This window comes from Achroia grisella, unplaced genomic scaffold, assembly GCF_030625045.1.
Source record: "Achroia grisella isolate CSIRO2021 unplaced genomic scaffold, CSIRO_AGI_Agris_v1 utg970, whole genome shotgun sequence".
Taxonomy (NCBI): domain Eukaryota; kingdom Metazoa; phylum Arthropoda; class Insecta; order Lepidoptera; family Pyralidae; genus Achroia; species Achroia grisella.
Genome location: NW_026713076.1, coordinates 1,258,950 through 1,281,772, shown reverse-complemented (window position 1 = coordinate 1,281,772; position 22,823 = coordinate 1,258,950). Strand labels below are relative to the sequence as shown.

Genomic DNA, 22,823 nt, shown 5'->3' with positions numbered 1-22,823 from the left:
TATATACAATTGGGTCACTGGTGTATATTTTAGTAACAATTCTCATTCGAACAGATTAAAATATACGGCTTTTCAATTTGCATTAAAGTACGTTAATTCAAAACGAATAAGCGGCTACAATGTCCTACAGGAATAAATTATTTTTTATTTGATTTATGAATAATAGTTGCGCTCGCGATTTCATCCGCATGAAATGTGTAGTCTGTTATTCTGATAAGTTATATTTCTGTAAAGTTTCTTTAAAATCCGTTTAGTAGTTTTAGCGTGAAAGAGTAACAAACATCCAACCATTCACAAACTTTCGCGTTTATATTACTAAGATTTGAGTGTTGCAGTTACAAGTTAAATTCATGGGTTCATGACTGCAACCGTTACGTTGCTCATACATAATCGCAATCCTGTAGATTAATATCTGTTACAAATGAGAATTATTAGCAACACAGTTATATAATTATATCGCAACTTAAGAGAAATACTAAACCCATCCAATGTACTTAGTTATTACGTGATCAAAAATATTGGAGCATATCTGCAATTTTATAGTCATAAATCATCACATCTTTGACTAAAGAAAATAAAGAAAGTAAAATGGATCTCAGGTCATTATTGCTAAGCTGTACAAGATTAAGTAAAATTTTACAATTATATTAAAAACCTATCAATAAAATTTTAAAGTAACGAATTCGTATAGCTTTGATTGAATATATATGATAATTTTTCCATTTTTGTTCATTTATATGTTTATATCTTCATATATATTTATGCAAAATTAATTCAACTTTGATAAATCTAAAATTCTAAATAATTATGTACATATTCAAATAAAGTATAAATATATACGATTTTTGGAATTGTTATATCATATGCAACAGTAGAGTGTAGTCTTATTATGAATTTTTATATAGCCTATGAATTTGCGGTTCACCTGATGGTAAATTACCATTGCCTGCAACCCAAATGCCAGAGGAATTTCAAGTGCATTGCCGGCCTTTTAAAAAGGTATAAGCTCTATTCTTGAAGGTTTCAATATCGTATCGGTTTGAATACCATCGCTGGCAGGTGATTCCACAATTGTTTTGAAAAGTTTGTAATTGTAGAGCGACTTATCGTATACCTGTTCAGGTTCCTGTGGTCCAGGTGGGAAGCTGCGGAGGACGGGGTCGAGTGCATCATTCCTCGAACCTGGCGGGCTTATAAGATGGTATAAGCTAATTTCATAAGGTATAAAGATCGAATAGATTCGGAAATACCATCGCTGGAAGGTGATTCCATAATTATTTTGAAAAGTTTGTAATTGTGGAGCAACTTATCGTATACGTGTTGAGGTTCAAGTCGGAAGCTGCGGAGGACGGGGTCGTGTGCATCATTCCTCGAACCGTTCATCGGCCTCTGTGGCCGTCTCCGCGGGCGGGAGCGGTCGGGTGCGGGAGGTGGAAGCCTCGCCAGCTGCAGCTCCGCCGCTGACTCCGCCTGCAGCCCCGCCGGTAGCGTTGCTGGCTTCCGAGCTTGGCGGTGACACTGATCGGCTTTCGTTGTTCGTTGTATGTGATACTGAGCATACAAAAACACATATTAGTAAATTATTATCGTTTTAATATATTAAATTGTAAAAAAAATACGAGCCGAGTTTCTTGTCAGTTCTTCTCATCACGAAATCATTCCGAACTGACGGTAGATTAGACATATCAGAAGTCTGTAATAGATCTACATTAATAAAAATATTCTGATTTTTTAAAGTGCATCAACAAATCGTGGTTGTACGTCGTATATATAAATGTTGGAAGCATGAGCCCGTAGGTACGTGCCTACGTACCTACGTAGTATATTGATCTACGTACGTAGGTCAATATACTACGTAGGTGGCAATCAGACATACGGCCCATCTGGGCCCATCTGGTTAACGGTTACCGTAGCCTACGGTAGCCTGAGACACCCGGGGTTTTACGTGCGTGTTGTCGACCTTTAAATGTAGCTGTACTTTAGCTCCTTTTTTAATAATCAATCGTTATTGGAAAAAGGCGGACATCTGTCTATGGAGCAAAAAAAAAAGGAGAACACAAAATATAGTACAATGCAATTATACTCGATTGCCAGGGCCGTTTTTCAACTATTAGAGGCCCTGGGATACATTAGGATTAGAATAATAGGGCCCCTATGATCGTAGTAATAAAGCACTATTTTATTAGAATAGACAAAGTCATTTTTGAACATGACTCTATAGAGATGTGTATGGGGAAGCCCTACCTTCAAAACAAACCATGCACAAATAACTTCAAAATGTCGTTATGTGATGAGGGGTTTAAGTTCTTGCTAGACATTTATTAAAAAATTAACAAAAATAAATAATTTGACAAAAGTCGGTAAGCATTTGTTAAGACTGATTTTCAGGCGAGAGTAGCTATCGGTTATCGTTTGGTAATAGAGTAGGGACTAGACTAGACTAGGGGGCCCCAATCCATCGCGACCCTGGGCATGTGCCCAGTGCGGCCAGTAGGGCAGAGGGGCCTGAAGGTGAAGGAATGTGTGGTGTAAATGCTGGTAAATGGAGGAGTGATATGTATTTGTACTTACGGGGTGGTGGCGGGTTGAGCTTGTTGTCCGCGAGTCGCTTGGAGGGCGCGAGGTCCTCGCGCGCCTCCTCCACCTGCGCCGGGCACTCCAGGTGCACCAGGTGGAACACCTGGTAAATATATATATATCTATACTAATACTATAAGACTGAAGAGTTTGTTTGTTTGAAAGCGACAATCTCAGGAACTACTGGTTCGAATTGAAAATTTCTTTTTGTGTAGTCCATTTGTCGAAAAAGGCTTTAGCTTTAAGCCAGTGATCTTCGACGTTTCAACAAATCAAGGGTTAAATTTTTTTTTCTGTATAGCTGGCTGCACCATAGGTTTATTTATAACGATTTTTTATTTTATATTAAAGGTACTTTTTATTACTTAATTTTTGTCGTTACTGAGAGAAGGCCTATGCTGTTGGCCGCAGAAAACACATCGGCGGACCGCGGGTTGAAGACCCTTGCCTCAAGCTATATAATATTACGCTACGACCAATAGAAGCGAAGCATCAGTGAAAAATGTTGCGAGAACTGTGAAAATCTTAATACCTATATATATATATAATATTATAAACGCGAAAGTTTGTAAGTATGGATGTTCGTTACTCTTTCACGCAAAAACTACTTTACAGCAATATAGCTTTTATATCAGAATAACATATAGGTTATAAATTTAATGTGGGTGAAACCGCGGGCACAGCTAGTATATTATTACAATTATCTTATATAACATATTATAGTGTAGTTGAACCAAAATGTAAGTTTGAGACAGTATTGATTACAATTTCTTAACAAAGTTCAACTTGTATTTTAATAAAGTTAGAAGTCACTCACCTCGTTGACTGAATTGCTGGTTCCCACGATGCGTATGATGGACACGGGCCGCGGGGAGAAATATATCACTTGCCACGATCTGGGAATATATTATTATCATTTATTTATATATTTTTTTTAAAAATTACTGGATTTCGATAAACAATACTTCAGTTCTTAATTCCTGAATTTATGCCAGAGGACGTCATTAAATAGATCTTGCACTCAATGAACTGCAGACTCTCATTGTCATCTGCCAACCAATCCGGTTATAGTAAACATACTGATAGCAAATAAACCAGGAACAAAAAGAAATTTTAATAATACAGGATATGTAATATATTACAGGAATAAAAACTAACAAAGTGACAAGTCTCAAAGACTTATTAGTAAACGTGAAAGTTATTGTATGTGTGTCCCCAACACAGGTAAAAACGAACCCCAAACATGAAACCCGGATCGTGGTTCCTTTGGTAACAGGTAACAAAGGTGTAAAAAATTTCATATCAAATTCGTTATTTAAGAAACTCCATATTTTCATATATTGTTCGTAGCATTATTATAACTTGCGCTGCTCATTGCCAGACTATTAAACTGAGTTTCCTAAATTGCCAGACAGTTTTCTTGGTTTTTCATCCTAAATCCTAAAATGGAGCATCTTAAACTCATTGAAATTGTATACACCGTTGTTACCCAATATACGGTTTCAATGACTCTGGTAGGATAAGGAACCAAGAAAACTGTCTGGCAATTTAGGAAACTCAGTTTAATAGTTCTCTCAATAATATATATAAAGTTGAGCTTTATTAAAATGACGTAAGTTTATTTCTAAAACAGTATAGTTTTGTGGGTCCGGCGGGGGGTTGTAACCACACTAAGTGTCTGGCAATGAGCAGCGCAAGTTACAATAATGCTACGAACAATATATTAAAATATGGAGTTTCTTAAAATAACGAATTTGATATGAAATTTTTTACACCTTTGTTACCTGTTACCTGCCAAAGGAACCACGATCCATTTCATGTTTGGGGATATTCTTACCTGAGGGGACACACATACAAGAACTTTCACGTTTACTAATATGACGTATGTCTGGCCGTCGTGGGCTCTTGCTCTATAAGACAAAATGTGACATAACAGTTAAGCCCATCGTGGTAAATTCACCAGGAATCGCGATTGTTTTTCCAGGGGGAACCGCATGGGAACTCCATACGGTTCCCCCTGGAAAAACCTGACATTTTACGTTCCTTGTTTGTTTTTGTTATTGTCTACGATTACTATTATTATTATTATTATTATAAAAATAAAATACAAATTAGTGCCGATTCCATTTAGACGTGTACGGAAAACTAAGTTTTGGCCAGTCTTGGCCAGTCTTGACCAGTCTTGGCCGGTCTAGGCCCGTCTTGGCCAGTCTTGGTCAGTCTGAGCTAGTGTTGGCCTGTCGTTGTTGTAGAATGTAACCTCAATGGTTAAAGGGGGAAATGGGATTGTTAGTAATGTGGACTGATACTCTTATTGCTAGCAATGTACCATGTTAGGTTGACCTCCACGCGGTTTCTCCTGGAAACCATCGTGATAAATTCACGGTGAACTTGTCACGATGGGCTAACGGGCCTGATCTCATGTTCATCTCAGCAGCCTCTAGTGGTGCCCCGCCAGCGTAAACCGTTGCAGTAAGCGGGTGCACCATTCCATTATCATCCATAAAAAAATCTCATGACGTCGATTGTCACTCTACTTGTATTACAGTTTTACTAATATCTACCAACACATGTTGTTTTCTTTAATAATATTTTTCTCCAATAATCGTGAGCAGTATAGTCTGACCTGCAGGCATCCCTGGTGCGGTCGCACACGACCTCCCATTTCCAGTAGTCGAGCGAGGTCTCCACGTAGTAGGAGTAGTGGCGGTAGTCGCAGTCCCACAGCAACATGCGCATCGACGACAGCAGGTAGGGCTGCGCCAGCTGCACCACGATGGCGCCCGAGCCCAGCTGGTGGCACGTGTAACCATGCTCCCAGTCGTAGTGCTCCGTGTCGCCGTTTAGGAGAGTGTTGCGGCAACGGCTGCACGACGTGGACCATACAACACGTTTGTGTGAGAAAAATAGTAGGTTCATACAGACATGTTTGTATGTTAGAATAGGAGGCTCATACAAACACATTTGTATGGTAGAATAAGAGGCTCATACAAACACATTTGTATGAGAAAAATTGGAGGCTCGTATAAATACGTTTTTATGGTGAAATGGAAGGCTCATACAAACACATTTGTATGGTAGAATAGGAGGCTCGTATAAATACGTTTGTATGGTAAATTGGAAGGCTCATATCAACACGTTAGTATGGGAAATAAAGAAGCTCATAAAAACACGTTTGTATGGTAAAATAGAAGATTCATACAAACACATTTGTATGTTAAATACAAACGTATTTGTATGAGCCTTTTACACTACAGTTGCATGCATATTCTTTTCTGTGTGAAAGCGTAATCGTATGTTAAAGAGTGTATACGTAAAGGAAGCTTTTTATATACAAACTCTTTCCTGCGTGAAAGCATATTTGTGCGTGAAAAAGCGTACGTTTAAAGGCAACTATTTTTTTTATAGGTTGTTTGGGCTATTTTCAGGTGCCTGTAGCACTGTGACCTACATAAATCTATTGTGCTCGCCCTTTTTCAGAGTTCGCTAGTTAGAGTCGAGTCGCTAGAGAGCGATGGTTTTTATCTCCTCGGGAAAATATGTAAATTTTTCAAAGCAGATATTTCGTTTATGCATGTGTGGGCTACCGCATAGGATGTGTAGTGGCGTTTCCTCTGCAGATTTTTACATGCACACTCTTTGGTGCGTGAAAGCGTATACGCGCTCGGAAGATCATAAGTGTAGGCAGCTATATAGAGGGATAGAGGCAGGTAATGAGGCTGCGCACTGACCTGATGCCCTCGATGACGACTGCGGCGCGGTCGACGGTGGCGACGTTGTGCAGCGGCCGCACGAGGCAGCTATATAGAGGGATGGAGGCAGGTAATGAGGCTGCGCACTGACCTGATGCCCTCGATGACGACTGCGGCGCGGTCGACGGTGGCGACGTTGTGCAGCGGCCGCACGAGGCAGCTATATAGAGGGATGGAGGCAGGTAATGAGGCTGCGCACTGACCTGATGCCCTCGATGACGACTGCGGCGACGCGGCGCGGTCGACGACGGAGGGATGGAGGCAGGTAATGAGGCTGGCGACGTTGTGCAGCGGCCGCACGAGGCAGCTATATAGAGGGATGGAGGCAGGTAATGAGGCTGCGCACTGACCTGATGCCCTCGATGACGACTGCGGCGCGGTCGACGGTGGCGACGTTGTGCAGCGGCCGCACGAGGCAGCTATATAGAGGGATGGAGGCAGGTAATGAGGCTGCGCACTGACCTGAGGCCCTCGATGACGACTGCGGCGCGGTCGACGGTGGCGAATGAGGCTGCGCACTGATGGAGGCCTGATGCCCTCGATGACGACTGCGGCGCGGTCGACGGTGGCGACGTTGTGCAGCGGCCGCACGAGGCAGCTATATAGAGGGATGGAGGCAGGTAATGAGGCTGCGCACTGACCTGATGCCCTCGATGACGACTGCGGCGCGGTCGACGGTGGCGACGCTGCAGCGGCCGCACGAGGCAGCTATATAGAGGGATGGAGGCAGGTAATGAGGCTGCGCACTGACCTGATGCCCTCGATGACGACTGCGGCGCGGTCGACGGTGGCGACGTTGTGCAGCGGCCGCACGAGGCGATATAGAGGGATGGAGGCAGGTAATGAGGCTATGCAGGTAATGAGGCTGCGCACTGACCTGATGCCCTCGATGACGACTGCGGCGCGGTCGACGGTGGCGACGTTGTGCAGCGGCCGCACGAGGCAGCTATATAGAGGGATGGAGGCAGGTAATGAGGCTGCGCACTGACCTGATGCCCTCGATGACGACTGCGGCGCGGTCGACGGTGGCGACGTTGTGCAGCGGCCGCACGAGGCAGCTATATAGAGGGATGGAGGCAGGTAATGAGGCTGCGCACTGACCTGATGCCCTCGATGACGACTGCGGCGCGGTCGACGGTGGCGACGTTGTGCAGCGGCCGCACGAGGCAGCTATATAGAGGGATGGAGGCAGGTAATGAGGCTGCGCACTGACCTGATGCCCTCGATGACGACTGCGGCGCGGTCGACGGTGGCGACGTTGTGCAGCGGCCGCACGAGGCAGCTATATAGAGGGATGGAGGCAGGTAATGAGGCTGCGCACTGACCTGATGCCCTCGATGACGACTGCGGCGCGGTCGACGGTGGCGACGTTGTGCAGCGGCCGCACGAGGCCGGCCCGCAGCGGCGGCACCCGCGCCGTCTGCAGCGCCTCCAGCGACACCGCGTGGAACACCTGCGACACGCTCGTTCCCATTCAAACCCCGTCCAATTCTATCTGGGATCGAAGTTACGACGGCCCGAGCCGAGGTTCGCAATGCCAGTTAATGTCCCTCCGATCCTCCGTCTAATTCTATCCGGATTCGAAATTACAAGTCATATCCGTCAGGCGGGACTTGACCTTCAACCGCTCCATAAGCCCTTCCATAGGTTTGGAGTAGTCACCCCTATCGTCCAGTGAAGCTGTAAAGGCCAGCTGCGGCCTACAGTGTTAAAAGAATTCGCATAAGAAAAAAATCTGTGTTTATTATTATTGTTACACCTCAAGCAGATGCCTAAGTCATCTACTCTACGGCCGAAACTTCTAAAATGGTCAAAATGAAAATTCAAGCTCGTGAAATTCCTGAATACAATAGCCGTTAAAAAAAATACATTTAAATATGAAGTGTAGACCTTATTGACTGTGTTGCTGGTGCCTACAATCTTGATGTACTGCACGACGCGCGGCTCGAAGTACAGGTTCTGCCAGGAGCGGCAGAAGTAGTTGCTGTGGTCGATCACGCGCACCCAGTCCTTCTGGTCCACGGAGACCTCGATGTAGTAAGCGTACGATCTGTACATAAACATACAAAATAATTGTAACAGACTCGGTCCATTAGACTTGACCCAAAATGCACAGAGTTTCTCTGTGCATCTTGTGATTTTCTAACGCATATTAAGGAGAGTGTTCTGAGGAATTGTTTAATACCAGCTGTTGAACTTTACCATCGTACTACCATACTCATCATTTGGATGAAAGGAGATCTCCTTCTTCCGATCCTCCACCGTTTCTAATCCAGAACATTTTGCCGAGCACAACCACATCGCTGATCCAGCTTCCAGCGGTGATATTTCCGAACCAATACGATATTGAAACCTTGAATAAAAGAGCTTATTTCTTTTAAAAGGCCGGCAACCCACTTGCAATTCCCCCGATGTTGCGGGTGCTCATGGACAGCGGCAATTACTTACCATCAGGTGAGCTGCAGGCTCGTTTGTCCCCTGTGCTATAAAAAAAGGGCGAGGTCGTCGCTGACCTGTTGTCGCGGTAAAAAAGGTGGTTAATGATGGTGCAAGTTGTCGCTGACCTGTTGTCGCGGTCCCACAGCAACAGCCGTAGGTGGTTGATGATGGTGCAGGTGGCGAGCCGCACCAGTATGCCGGGGTTGTCGGCCGCGTCGGTGATGGTGTGTCGCGTGTAGCCGCGCTCCATGTCGTAGTTGTCGGTGTCTCCGTCGAGCAGCGCGGACCGCATGTCGCCGGCCACCACGCGGGCGCCCCGCGCCACCGTCGCCACGTTCTCCTCGGGCACTGACACCCACAGATACACAATCAACGCGTCTCCAAACGCACGCCGTCCGCGTTAACGATTACGTATAATCAGAGACTGATCATGTAGGTATGCTAATAAACACTTTTTAAATTAAATAACTTTTTAAGTTAAATAAATGTATATTATTATAATTATTATCATTGCCTTGCCTTTATTTTGTAGCATGCTGGCCTTTACAGCTTGAGCTGACAATAGGGGGCTAGTGCAAGTGGCACTCAAACCCTTACAGACACTTCAAACAGGACTTATGGAGCGGCTGAAACCAACTCCCACCTAACGGATATGACTTTATTGGGCACCGCTAAGGGTTCGAACCTCGGCTCAGGCCGTCGTAATTTCGATCACCGTTTGAATTGAACGGGGGATGCAATGCGAGCAACCTTGTTTATATTTTTAACCGAGGATCGAGCGGTAACGCGGAATTATTGTTGTCTCTCTAACTGTCTCTCTCTGCCTTTACGCTCTTGGTAACTTATTGCTCTCTCATTTGACATCCTCAGTAGCTGCCTTTAAACGGGGAATTATTGTTGTCTCTCTCACTGCAATTGACATCCTCAGTAGCTGCCTTAAGAGCGTACTCTTTCATTAATTTAAAATGTAAATGTAGAGTATTTAATTTTTTATATGTTTGTTCATTCAACACAATTGAATAAATAAAAAAAACTATCAAATAACAACACTGTATTCACAGACAGCTCCGTTTGAGACTGTTACTTATACATATATTAACACTTGCTGACGCCGAAAACGTTGCTTTGCCATATAAATTAATATCGCTATTAAAGAATAGGGGTTGATGGTAGAAGGATGAAAATTTGGGGTTATATATATTTTTTATGCCATATTAAAATAAAATGTTAGCGGTGGACAGCCCTTATCACTTAGGGGTATGAAAAATAGAAAGTACCCGATTCTCAGATGAATAAAATTTCATAAAAATCGATCAAGTCGTTTTGGAGGAGTATGGTAAGTAACATTTTGACACGAGGTTTTTATATATATAAGATAGGCTTTTAATGCAACATACGCAGCAATCCTCTATGCGGTAGATCTGTGCTCTTGGTCTGCGTCTTCTGCTGTATAGCATCAAGGAGCATGTCGGGTGTCACCAGTGAGAACGGCCGCACCACTGTCAGCAGGTCCTCCAGGCTCATCAAGGTCAGCCGGACGCATTTCAATATCTTCTCCTACGAATAATAATTGTGAAGTGTGTAGTTACCTGTGTGTAGATACCTAATTTGTGAAGTTAGCAAGAATACTCAACTCGGTGAGTGCTTGAAGAAAAAAACGTTAATTTATGAATAGAATAGACAATATGAAAAAAAATTACGGTCTCGGTTGTCTAGCGTTTTAGCTTTACTTTGGATAATCGCGGGTTCGATTCCTTGTTTGAAGGCTAACGCGACTTTGCGACTCCGTCTGACTGAAATAGCGCTCGTAGGTACACCGTGTGTTTTTTAGTGGGTAAGAATCCCACAGACCCCCTCGTCAACCCTCTAGCGGGGGATATTTTAAAGATTTTTAGACGCAATAAAAAATGATGGCATAGTGTGAATTGTTTAAAGATATATAAAAAAAAATAGAAATATTTTTTATTCAAATAAACTTAGTGTAAGCACTTTGATATAGTGTTTTTTATACTACATTTACAGTATTTTATTTTATACTACTACAATTTTTGTATGTGAGATTTAGAAGATAGCTCCTTCTAAATCTCACATACAAACACTGTTTATAGATCAATTAGCAATATGAAACTCACCACTTGCGCCTGTCCGCTCTCAGACTTGGCCCAACCCTGGTTGGCTGAGAACCAATCGCATACCGCCTTGAAGATATCCACCTCGGGCGCGAAGAACGAGTCTCGTTCTAGCAGACCTTGCAGAGCTTCCTGTGTGGGAGAAGAATAGCTGCTTTACAACCTCGGGCAAGGAGCTTATGCACGAGGCCCGAGCCCTGCAGTGCGGACGGACCTCCAGTCCTGCGAGGACTAGCGGATGACCAGGTAGGGGGAGAAAGGACGATGCTGCTTCACACGACACGTTCTTACGTGCTCCTCGCGCGTGTTCTAATGTTTTTACTACCGTACACAGTTTTAAAAAACATCACAAAGAATACTTATTAGAAAAACAAATTTTAGGCATTCCACAGAAGTTTCTTGGCTAGCGGTTGTAATCTCCGCAAAAAAAAATTTTTTTTTTATTTCTTTATGTTACTCTTATTAATATTTTCTTTTTTTTTTTTTTTTGTTGATCCTTACCACAGTTAAAATTATATCAAATTATACTCGTGAACTATTTACATTATTTTTATTATAAACACACCACACAGACAATCACTAATAATATTGCTCCTTTTTATTTTATATTTATTTTAATTATTATTTTCACGTACCCTCAAATGGGTTGAAGCTGAAAATCAGTGTTTTGTTCCCTGAACAATGTTCCACGCTGAGCTTCGACCTTTTTGTATTGCTACAGATCACACATAATAACACAATTTTATAAATCTTATGTTGTATTATGTATTTTTATATTCTTATGAACATGTTATGTGTGTGACGCAAACAAATAAACGCTATGTATCTAATGTTTTTTTTAACGCAGGTAAGTCAGCGCACGCAATATGTGGCTTTCTGTAGGAGATATGTTTTGGATGGATGAATATTTAATGTTTGCAGACTATTTTGAAGTGTTTTGGGTACAATACCCGTAGAAGAAAGTACAATAGGTACAGTATGTACAGTATCAGCTCGCCATTGTGTTCTTACCTCTATTAAAGATCCTGAAAACAGCAATATTCCAAAAAACAGCAATATTCATAATATTAATACTAGATTTAAAGACAAACTTGCTGTCCCCAAGTATCGTTTAGAAAAAGTTAATAGGTCTTTTATGGGAATAGGTATAAAAATTTACAATAAGATACCAAAGGATATGTTGGAATTACCCTTAAATAAATTCAAAACATCTGTTAAATCATATTTACTGAGCAAGACCTATTACTCACTAAACGATTACTTGAATGACGAGTGTGCATGGCAATAGTTGTTCATGCACTGAATTTTCATTTAATGTTAGACATAGACACCTATATAAAAATACATTGTAAATAAACTGGCTTTAAAAAAAAAGTAATTCAATTGAGTTTCTTGCCAGTTCTTCTCAATTGGATCTATATACCGAACTGGACGGTAGGAAAAAATAAAATTATAATGTAAAAATTTGACGTTCATAAACGGCTAAAATGTCCTACATGAATAAATGATTTTTGAATTTGAATCTGATATTATTATTATTATTTGCCATAAAATTATTCGTGTTAATTCCCGGTTAATAATTTAAATAAGGTATATATGTTTCAAAATTAGTGTACATCTACATGAATAAAGATATTCTGAATTTGTATATACAGAGTATATTATAGTATTAGATAGATAGATAGATAGATAAGTTCTTTATTCAACAATTACAAACACATAGCATACATGAGATACATTTTATAAATAGAAATAAAGTTTACAAATTAAATAATACAGAAATATAATGTTACAAAATAAAATAAAATGGAGGTGGCTTTATGTGTCGCAATGATGAAGAAGCAACCAACTCAGCATGAAGCTACAGATAAGTCTGTAGCGCTGATATTCTGTTGTATTACAGTATATATATATATATTATATTATATTATAGTATTACAATATATATATATTGACGACCTCGGTGGTCTAGCGGTCTAGCACACCGCTTTTTGACCGATGGTCGCGGGTTCGATTCCTTGCACTTGGCACGGTGTTTTCTATGTATAATATGTATTTACAAAATAAAAAATATCTATGTATATGTATCAGTTATCTAGTACCCATAACACATGCTTCATCTAGCTTAACTTGGGTCTAGATGGCGCTGTGTGAATTGTCAAAAAAAAATTATTATTATTATTATTTATTTATAATTTCTCAAAATAAAATAAAATGGAGATGGCTTTACAAACATTTGTATTCATAAGTAGAGTGTGTATGTGTGTGTGCGCGTGTATGTATGAGTGAGTGTGTGTGTACTTATTGTGTGCCTGTGTGTGACTGTTGTTATTATTATTATTATATATATATATATATATTGTATTATGTGTGTGCGCGTTTTACGGGTGTGTGTGTATATTCAAACAATACTATTATTATTATTTTTTTTTTTTTATATTTATATATTATATATCTCCCATTGATGGGGTAATAGACTGATCATTGCGGGTAAAAATCACCAAACAATGACAGTATAATTTATGAATGATGAGGATGGATAATTTTTAAATGGAAGACAAAAATTTGCGGACTATTCTAGAAGTGTTTATTATTATTATTATTATTATTATTATTATTACATATATATTTATTATATCTCCCTTTTTACGGCGGTAATATATTCAAACACGCGGGCCTTAGCCACCATTATTATTATTATTATTCTTTATTTTTTCTTAGCTATTGCTGGATTTCTCCACACTTACGGGCCGAAACCAAGTAAGTGCAGAGCGTGTGTATGTGTGTGTGCGCGTGTATGTATGTATACAGAATATATTATAGTATTAGTAGTATATACAGAGAGCTCAGAGTGTAGAACACATATATGAAGGTGGTAACTTACAACTGACAGTTGCATGAAGGTATCATGCTGCAGGACCTCGATTGCGTTTCTGTCCAAGAAGTTATAGCAGTAATCCATCAGTGCGTCCAATCCATACAATCTGAAACAACGGATGAATACAGAATATTAATGTACATGAATTAGTATTAATATGCCTTTTTTATTTCTCTAGTCCATTCTTGCGCCATCTACCACTTTCTGTCTTCTCTCCTCTACCCAAAGGTTGTTTGGAAGAGATTGCCTAAGCGATTTTGCACCTTAAGCGACCGCCTTTTGTACCTTATTACTTATTACTTGTTTGTTCTTTGTTTAATTGTTTGTCTTTCTGGTGCAATAAAGTGTTAATAAATAAATGAATATGATTTATAAATGTGGAATGTAGGCGACTTGTGGCAACATTTTTGAGGAAAGTGTGGGTACTTTGATTATTATAATATGGGAGGTACTTAATTAGAATGGTATCCTTATCATTACACAGTAGAAAACAAAGTCGCTGTCGCTGTCTGGCCCTATGTATGCTTAAATCTTTAAAACTACGCAACGGATTTTGAAGCGGTTTTTTTAATAGATTGATTGATTCAAGAGGAAGGTTTATATATATAAAACATGTACACCCGTGCGTAATAATCTATACATATAAATAAAATTGGAGTGTCTGTATGTAATATTGAAATAACGGTTTTTTAATACATGTATATGAATATAAATACGGTACATACACCAAAATAACATTTTTTACAATTTTTGTCTGTCTGTTTGTTCCGGCTAATCTCTAAAATGGCTGGACCGATTTAAATGAGACTTTTTTTGGCAGTTAGCTGATGTAATAAGGAGTAACTTAGGCTACTTTAATTTAGAAAAATTATTTTATTTTAGAAGAATAAAGTTAAATTTGTGCACGCGGACGAAGTCGCGGGGACAGCTAGTAGTAGCTAGTAATAAATAAATAATAATCTTTATTCATAAATGTACGGTAGAATTAAATATAGCCCTGGCGTCATTTTATTACGCCCATATCATGTACTGTATGTATACATGTTATACTGTAAAGTTTCATCAAAGTCCGTTCAGTAGTTTTGTGTGGAAGAATAAATAAAGCGGTGTGGTGCGGTCGCCGCTAGCGAAGAATCGATCCTGAGACCATCAGTAGTAAAGTGGTGTGTCACCGCAAGACCACCGAGGCCGTCAAATATAAAAACCTGCTGTCGTGGTAAGTGGTTACCTGGCTGCGTCCAGGACCGCGCAGACATTCCTCAGCGCGAGCACCTGCCGCAGGTAGTCCGATATAGCCGCCTCCAACTCCTGGAAGTTGAACTGATGCGCCAGCCCCAACATGTCCAGCACTGTGTCCTCGCGCAGCAACGACAGGCCCATGTGACCTGTTTGCATATTATAATGCTACTAATCTTTAGAGACAGACAGAAAGTAACTCTGTCTGTCTGTCTCGCTTACACGCCAAAACTACTAAACCGATTTAAATGAAATTTGGAACACAGGTTCTGAGAAATGACATGTGAAGGTTACTTAACATTATGTTTTGATATTTGAAACTGAGGAAGTGAGTACTTTCAGTAATAGCACACAATTATGTTTCCAGTTCTTTTATATGCAATATTAATCTTGTAGTATTTGTATCAAACTGTAATTTATGAGTCCATAACTGATTTTCATAATATTCTAATTGTTTTTCAAAATTAAATTCTTTTTCTTTTAATTATTTTGATAAGGCAATCTGATTAATTTTGGAAGATTTTCTTAATCTTTTAATTTGTTTGCTTATTTGTCTATAGTTCTTAGAATAACCATATTATTCTATCAAATGGACAGTGACGTAGTTAGTTAACCAAAGGCAATTCAAAATATGGGGCCCCACGGATGAGCAGTGGCGCCCCATATTTTGAGTTACATCGCAGTTTTATTAAAATGACAACACTGCCAACCCACAGAAAGAATTTAGGGCAATTCCGAAAGTAGAACTTTCGAATTTCTCTAAACTGAGTTGCCATAATTAAAGTCGTAATGCCACCTGTCATATTTTGAAAATGGGAGAAATTTTCAAAAGTTCAGTTCTATCGAGATTTTCTGGTAAGGGCTCGAAGGCCTCTCAGCTTGAGGGCTCCGGGGCACTGCCCCGCCTAACCCCTAGGTAGCCACGCAACTGTATATGGAAAGTACATAAAATAACTACCTACTCCAATACTGTTCATTGTCGCCGGTAAACAGTCTCGGTGCGTATATATTCATCCATGTCCCACCACTAATAGCTCTCTCTATATGTTAGACATAGATTCATAAACAACGTTTTTCTCGATTAAATGAATTTAATTATTAGAATAATTAATTTAAAAAAAAATGTTGATCGCGGGAATCGAACCCTGAGCGTCCACATGGTAGGCTGAGACACTGCTAACTAGGCCATTATGTCGTTCATGGTAGTGATGAAAATAAACTAGTATATAAGTTACACGTGGAGTTTCAAAGGATTATTTCTTCGAAACTACTGGCCATTCTGAAACAATACTTTAGGGTTTGCATACCCTTATGGGAAACTACGAGTACACGGAGTCTCGTCCCGAAGTGAATTTCCCACACCATGCCCTCCCCTTGTTAGACACACATTACCAAGTATTTACCTGAGTAGACATAGCGTAGAAGTGCCTTGAAGGCCTGCAGCGGTGCCTGGAGCTCCACCTCGGCCTAAAAACATTACACACATTGTTAAAGGTGATGGTACGTGTGGTGGTCGGTGGTCTACCGGTTTAACACACTATCTTACTTCCGATCGATCGCGGTCGCGAGTTCAATTTCTCGCATGATACAAACATTTGTATTCATGTGTATGATTGTTTATGTCAGTCTCGGTGTTTTCTATATACAGAGTGTTCGGCAGATCGTTGAACATAGGAAAACGGGGGTAGGTGAGATCGTCTCATATCTAACTTTTAATATGATTTTTTAATTTTCATCACTATTGAACTTTTAAACCCCTATAACTTTTTCGGGTCTGAATAGATAGGAGACGATCTCGCCTACTCCCCGTTTTCCTATGTTCAACGATCTGCCGAACACCCTGTATATATATATATATATATGTATGTATTTACGAAGAAAAATCAATTATATATGGTATTTGTATCAGTCATGTAGTACCCATAAAACAGGCTTTAGCTAGCTAACTTAGGTCTGGATGGCACTGTGTGTATTGTCTTGAAATAATAATGAAATAAAATAATAGATATTACAAATTACGTGTATCACTTGATAAACGTAGTGCTGTTCATGTGAACAGTAATTTCAATATTTTTATTTCAAACTACTTTTGTTAAGTTAGGGGAACAGGTAGTTAGCAAATAATCTCACGGGGTACTTGATGGTAAGTGGTACGTGTTGCCTGTACACATTTACAGTAATTTAACTTCGTCCTTAAGTAACTTCGTCCGCATGGAGTTTAACTTTATTTTTCTAAAATACAAGTAGCCTAAGTTACTCCTTATTACATCAGCTAGCACAAATTTAACTTCATTCTTCTAAAAAAAAAGATTTTTCTAAATTATAGTAGCCTAAGTTACTCCTTATTATTTCAGAAATTAGCCGGAATAGACAGACAGACAGACAAATAATGTAAAAAATATTATTTTAGTGTATGTACCGTGTTTATATTCATATGCATGTAGTAAAAAAAGGTTATTTCAATATTACAGACTCCAATTTTATTTATATGTATAGAGTATAGATTATACATAGTGTCTCACCTGATTAGCCTCTCTCATGCCGCCATAGAGCAAGGCCCTGAAGTAGTCGCTGCTGGCAGCGAGGATCACTTTATGGGCAGGGATCCTGTGCCCCTCTACTATTAGGGTCACATCCGAATACTCGGATGAAAGACAGAGGGACCCTATGTTTTCTGACAAGTGATCTGTATTAACATAAATATATTAATGCCTTTAACTCCATGTAACATACATAATTTATAACATTAGAAAAATTTAATTGTTTACTTAAAAAACTTAAATAATAGGTTTTAAGAAGAAATCACTAGGAAATTGTTAATGAAACAGTAAATTTTCAAAGTATAATGAAAAATTTAAATTCACATTCCATAATTTTAATAAAGAGTCACTTTACAATCAAATTGGGCCCCTTTGGGGCGTGGGCACAACGTTGGGAAATTGCAACACCTACCAGCACTATATCAGCGATAATGTAACAAAACATCTGTGTATCTTATTACTGTTTAATAATGGTAAGATGGTAGAGAGAGAAAATGTGAGAGAGAAGTGATATAATTTTTTGTTTTTATATTTTTGATTATAGAATAGAAAAAACCTTTAAATATATTAATATCACAGAGTTTTCTGAACACTGTTACATCTTAACAAGACGTAAGGCAAGTTTAATGACTCCACTACATCCTGTAGGGCGGTGGTTATCACCACTGTAGCGTTATGGGTGTCGCAGATGCTGAAGCGATGACGCTGGTGATGAAGTGTCGCTACATAATTTATCGTTTATTCTAGTATCTAGGTAGTGAGTATACCGGTGAAATAATTGTACATAAGTAGGTTTATTACATAGTGTCCTACATGGCTTACAAGTAACGCGTACATTCGATACGGTTTCGGGACATAGCTGACTTTACATCTAACTTAAATCTATATTTTCTGGAGAGGTACTAATGGAAAGATCTCGAAATATTACAGAATATTGAAATATATCAGAAATATTATATGTAAAGGCACAATCCTAAGGATGGCTGTTTAGCTATAAGCATAATTTAGTAACAAAATATCTGTGCATCTTATTATTGTTACACCTCAACCAGTGAGGCAAGTTTAATGACTCCACTACATCCTAAGGGTGACTGGAAAAGATGTCTGTTTAGCTATATGAATAATTGATTAATAAAATTTGTGTTTTTTATTATTGTTATATCTCAACCAGTAAGGCAAGTTTAATGACTCCACTACATCCTAAGGGTGGATGGAAGATATCACTGTTTAAATATATGGATATAATGAACTAACAAAATTTGTGTTTTTTGTTATTGTTACATCTCAACCTGTAAAGCAAGTTTAATGAGTTCAATACACCCTAAATGTGGCTGGAAGAGACAACTGGGTAGTCTTCCTACATGTATGTTCAGACTGGAATACTAATTAACTTAGCAGTTAAAATATTAATAAAACATTTACTGTAGTTATATTGTGATGTTCGAAAATATTAACACAACTTTAGTGATATTTGGATGTTTGCATACTTACTAATATGTTCAATATCTCCGACACGTGAACTTGGGGTATTGTTCACAATCATATACTGATGCTGGCTACTCATCTTCTGTAGTGATCATCAATTATCATTTGAGGACCTGCAATAATATTTTTCAAATTATTATTATGATTATCATTACATAGTATAAAACAAAGTCGCTGTCACTGTCTGTCCCTATGTATGCTTAAATTTTTAAAACTATGCAACAGATTTTGATGCGGTTTTTTTTATGGATAGAGTGATTCAAGAGGTAGGTTTATATATATAATACATGTACACGAGGCGAGTAGCCAATAGTATATATTATATTAAATATTACCTACATTGTAAAATTAAATAAAAGTGGTCATTATATGCCTAAATATAGTATAATAATAATAATAATGACAGCCTCGGTGGTCTAGTGGTTTAGCACACCGCTTTACTATCCGATGGTCATGGGTTTGATACCTCGCACGGTACAAACATTTTGTATTATGCACGCATGTGCATACATTTTTTTACATAAGTACATACTTATTATAAAAAAACACCCAAACCGATACAAACAAACTTAATCATGAATAGAAATGTTAGAACAAGAAAAAGTTGGAATTGTTTCATATCAACAGCTAAAAGGGCTGATAGAACATTGTGGAAGGTGGCGGGAGCATCACCTACAAGAGCACAGCTTTTAAATTATGAATGAAGAAATGTTTATGTCAAGGAATCAAACCAACAACCATTGGAAGTAAGTTGGTCTAGACCCTCAGGGCCACTAAGTACAAATATAAATGTCATAGAGAAATAATTTATTTTAAGTTTGGATAGTATTCTTTGCCAGAACCTTATTGTTATTTATATAAATATGTGAATATAAAATGTTTATATGTATACACAACATATATGTAATAGTTGGCAATATCCCTATGTATTTATTTGTGTATTTAGAATCATAATGTATTTTACCCAACATTATATACATTCTCAACATTTAAAAAAAAAATTCATGACAACCACTGACTAAATAAAAACCTACTTTACACACTATCACCTACTAAGATATATATATAATACTCTATATAGAGCTGTACAAGCTCTATATAGAGTATTATATTTATATCTTCATCTTTAACACAAGCATACAAGCCTTATTGAAAAAATTGCCTCTAAAAATAGCTTGAGAGAAAGAAATTCCGAAAAGAAGTACATATGTATTTAACATCAGACCATGGAATAAATATATTAGATGTTGGTGCCATATAAACTGTTTTAGCCGATCCTTCAGACAGTGTGGCTAATGAATTTATACACTGGTGAGGTAATGGAGTAATTAATTTTAGGGTACAATGGGACTGGCATGTACTTAGATTGTACAAAATTCCCTAAATTTAAAAAGAAAGTACATATGTATTATTATCATTATTAGTAGAAACTCATTATTATTACTCTGTCCCCTCACAAACCATAAACACCTCTATAGAATGTAGTTCTATACAGATTCAAGCCAGTGCCAAAATAGATACAACACAAGTTCATAGTTGCAATCTCTGGCAGAGAATTTGAACTTAGAACATTGTTCAAAGTTTGAACAAATGTTTAAATTTTGCCATCCAATATTAGATTTTAGAACAATATCAAAAGAATTCACAATTAATAGCAAGACAGCAAGATTTACAGCAAGCTATATTCACTTGATCTTAGTGATTACTGCAAGCTAACATTTGCAAACCATGTCTAATAGGTACACTTTTGTTATTGCCAACATTCTAATGTGTGTTGAAAAACTTTCAATGTGCTCAAACCTTGACTCAATAGGCGTCCCGGTTTGAACAAATTAATAGCCAACTAGAATTGATCAATATCAAAATGAAAGGATTATTGATAAATGCCAAAAAAAAGGGCACCTCTCACTGGTCAAAATACGATATAGTTACTGTATCATGCGCATGTATTATATACGAATACAGAACCAGATTACTTTAATTTCAATAAAAGAAAATACAATTACTGGGTAAATATTAGTTTTTATTCTTTTATTATTTATGGATTTAATAGTTTTATGATTGATGACTTTTAATACCTGGACAAAAAATACGCAGCCACAATTATTCACTGTGCAATCTCATTGAAATCAATTTTTGTATATTGGATATAGTAAAATTGCATTTATACAAGGTTAAGACAGAGTCAATTTCCTGTGAAAACTATTTAATTAGGTTAATTATTTATTTATTTGTATAAATTTCTGATACACAACAGTAGTGAAATATTTTATAATTGTTTTGTTCGATGTCACTGTCAGTGTAGACCGACTGTCAAATCAAGAGGTACTCTGTTCTGTTAGGATTAATATTAGGCGGGATTTACATGTATATCAAACTAAATTGTATTCATCTAAACTGTTATGAATATAGGTTGACTGATTTATTTATGAAGTAATCAACCAAAACTCATTTATTTATTAGCACACAAAACAGATTACAATCAGTAGAAGAATTTGATTAGGAGCGTGTAGTTTGATACAAAACTGAATTGTAATGCAAAACTATACGCCTAAAAGCTAAATTATACAGATGCATACTCTACATTGATTAAACAGAGTATGTGAAAACATTTGATAGTCACTGCTAAATACACTCGGTGTATTACCTTGTAACTCGACAAAATATACTCAAAATATCACCTTGACAGTTGTAAGAAATATAGCTGCAGATTTATTTTTAAGAATGGCTAATAATATCTTGGATACCTTGAAACCGTGTTCTCTGTTGGAATGCTGGTATTTATATAAAATGTTACTATATTCTGCATATAATAAATTTCTCTTATGAAATTCCATTCAATCCACTGATTTGTTTGTGTTTTTTACTTAAATTATTATAATATAAAAATGGAACATATTGTCATATAATAATTGTCGAACTACTAATTACTATTATAAGACGCGTATGAATTATAAGAATATCACACGAGTGTGGTAATCTCCGCCAGTGTAATTCGTTGGTGCGAGAGATTGGCCATTCCACTATCATCTATTAAAAAACCTAAGTAAATAACCAAACTCATGACTACTATCTTTTGTATGATGCGAAAATCGTACCGGCAAATATTGTAAGAAAAGCAATATGTTTAAACGTTGGAAATGCGATGCTGTCAGTAATAATATAATACATATTATTATTTTATTTTTAAAACCGTTACTGTAAGTGTACTATAAGCAATAGTGTGCATCTAGGTTAATAACGGTCAAAACAAAACCACAGAGAATACAGAGGTATAGTTTATTTGTATTAAATAAATAGAATTTACGATTGGCGCGCTTTCTTTATAATTCACATGATATTATTTGTTGCTTAATATTTCATTCTATTTTAATTAAACGGTTATAAAAAAATTAAGATGTAAAATAATTTTAATTAAAATAATATTCAACCAATTATGATAATGTGCATAATATTACTAGAAATTATCTTATTTATTACCATTTGCTCTATCAGAATAATTAAGATGTTTGTAGGAATTACAATATACTCACTGATTTTTAGTTTAAACCGTAGTTTAAAAAACACATGGTGTGGTAAGTATTGTAATAGAAACTTACTTAATTTGTAACTAATTAATCAATCAAACGCGCGCGAGGCGCGAAAGCTTCGTCACGTAAACACTTAAATGTGATTGGTTGAAATTTCCGAGAGTACCAACGTAACAAATTGCTACCTTTTGGCAATGTTGTCAAAATTATTACCAGTTGTACTAGCAAGTAAATATCGTCGCTTTATTAAAATAATT

General features: G+C 37.9%; 1 protein-coding gene across 1 annotated transcript; it reads right to left on the bottom strand.

The window, feature by feature from the left end:
- Positions 1-179: 179 nt before the first annotated feature.
- LOC131854126 (BTB/POZ domain-containing protein 9) lies at positions 180-21,276 on the bottom strand. Its single transcript, XM_059205258.1, has 15 exons — positions 21,115-21,276; positions 19,043-19,149; positions 17,534-17,697; positions 16,415-16,478; positions 15,004-15,160; positions 13,782-13,881; positions 10,901-11,029; positions 10,166-10,325; positions 8,894-9,116; positions 8,220-8,379; positions 7,655-7,782; positions 5,204-5,443; positions 3,395-3,473; positions 2,572-2,680; positions 180-1,551 (listed from the first exon to the last, which is right to left on the bottom strand). The coding sequence occupies exons 2-15, from the start codon at positions 19,113-19,115 to the stop codon at positions 1,364-1,366; spliced, it is 1,974 nt and encodes a 657-aa protein (XP_059061241.1). The 5' UTR covers positions 19,116-19,149; positions 21,115-21,276; the 3' UTR covers positions 180-1,363.
- Between the last annotated feature and the right edge of the window lie 1,547 nt (positions 21,277-22,823).

Excerpts from the sequence above, each read along its gene's own strand:
- LOC131854126 (XM_059205258.1), bottom strand. The coding sequence starts at position 19,115 with ATGAGTAGCCAGCATCAGTATATGATTGTGAACAATACCCCAAGTTCA. Across the intron at positions 10,326-10,900 it reads AGAGCGGACAGGCGCAAGTG|GAGAAGATATTGAAATGCGT; the intron begins GTGAGTTTCATA and ends TATTATTCGTAG. Across the intron at positions 1,552-2,571 it reads GCTCAACCCGCCACCACCCC|TATCACATACAACGAACAAC; the intron begins GTAAGTACAAAT and ends TTGTATGCTCAG.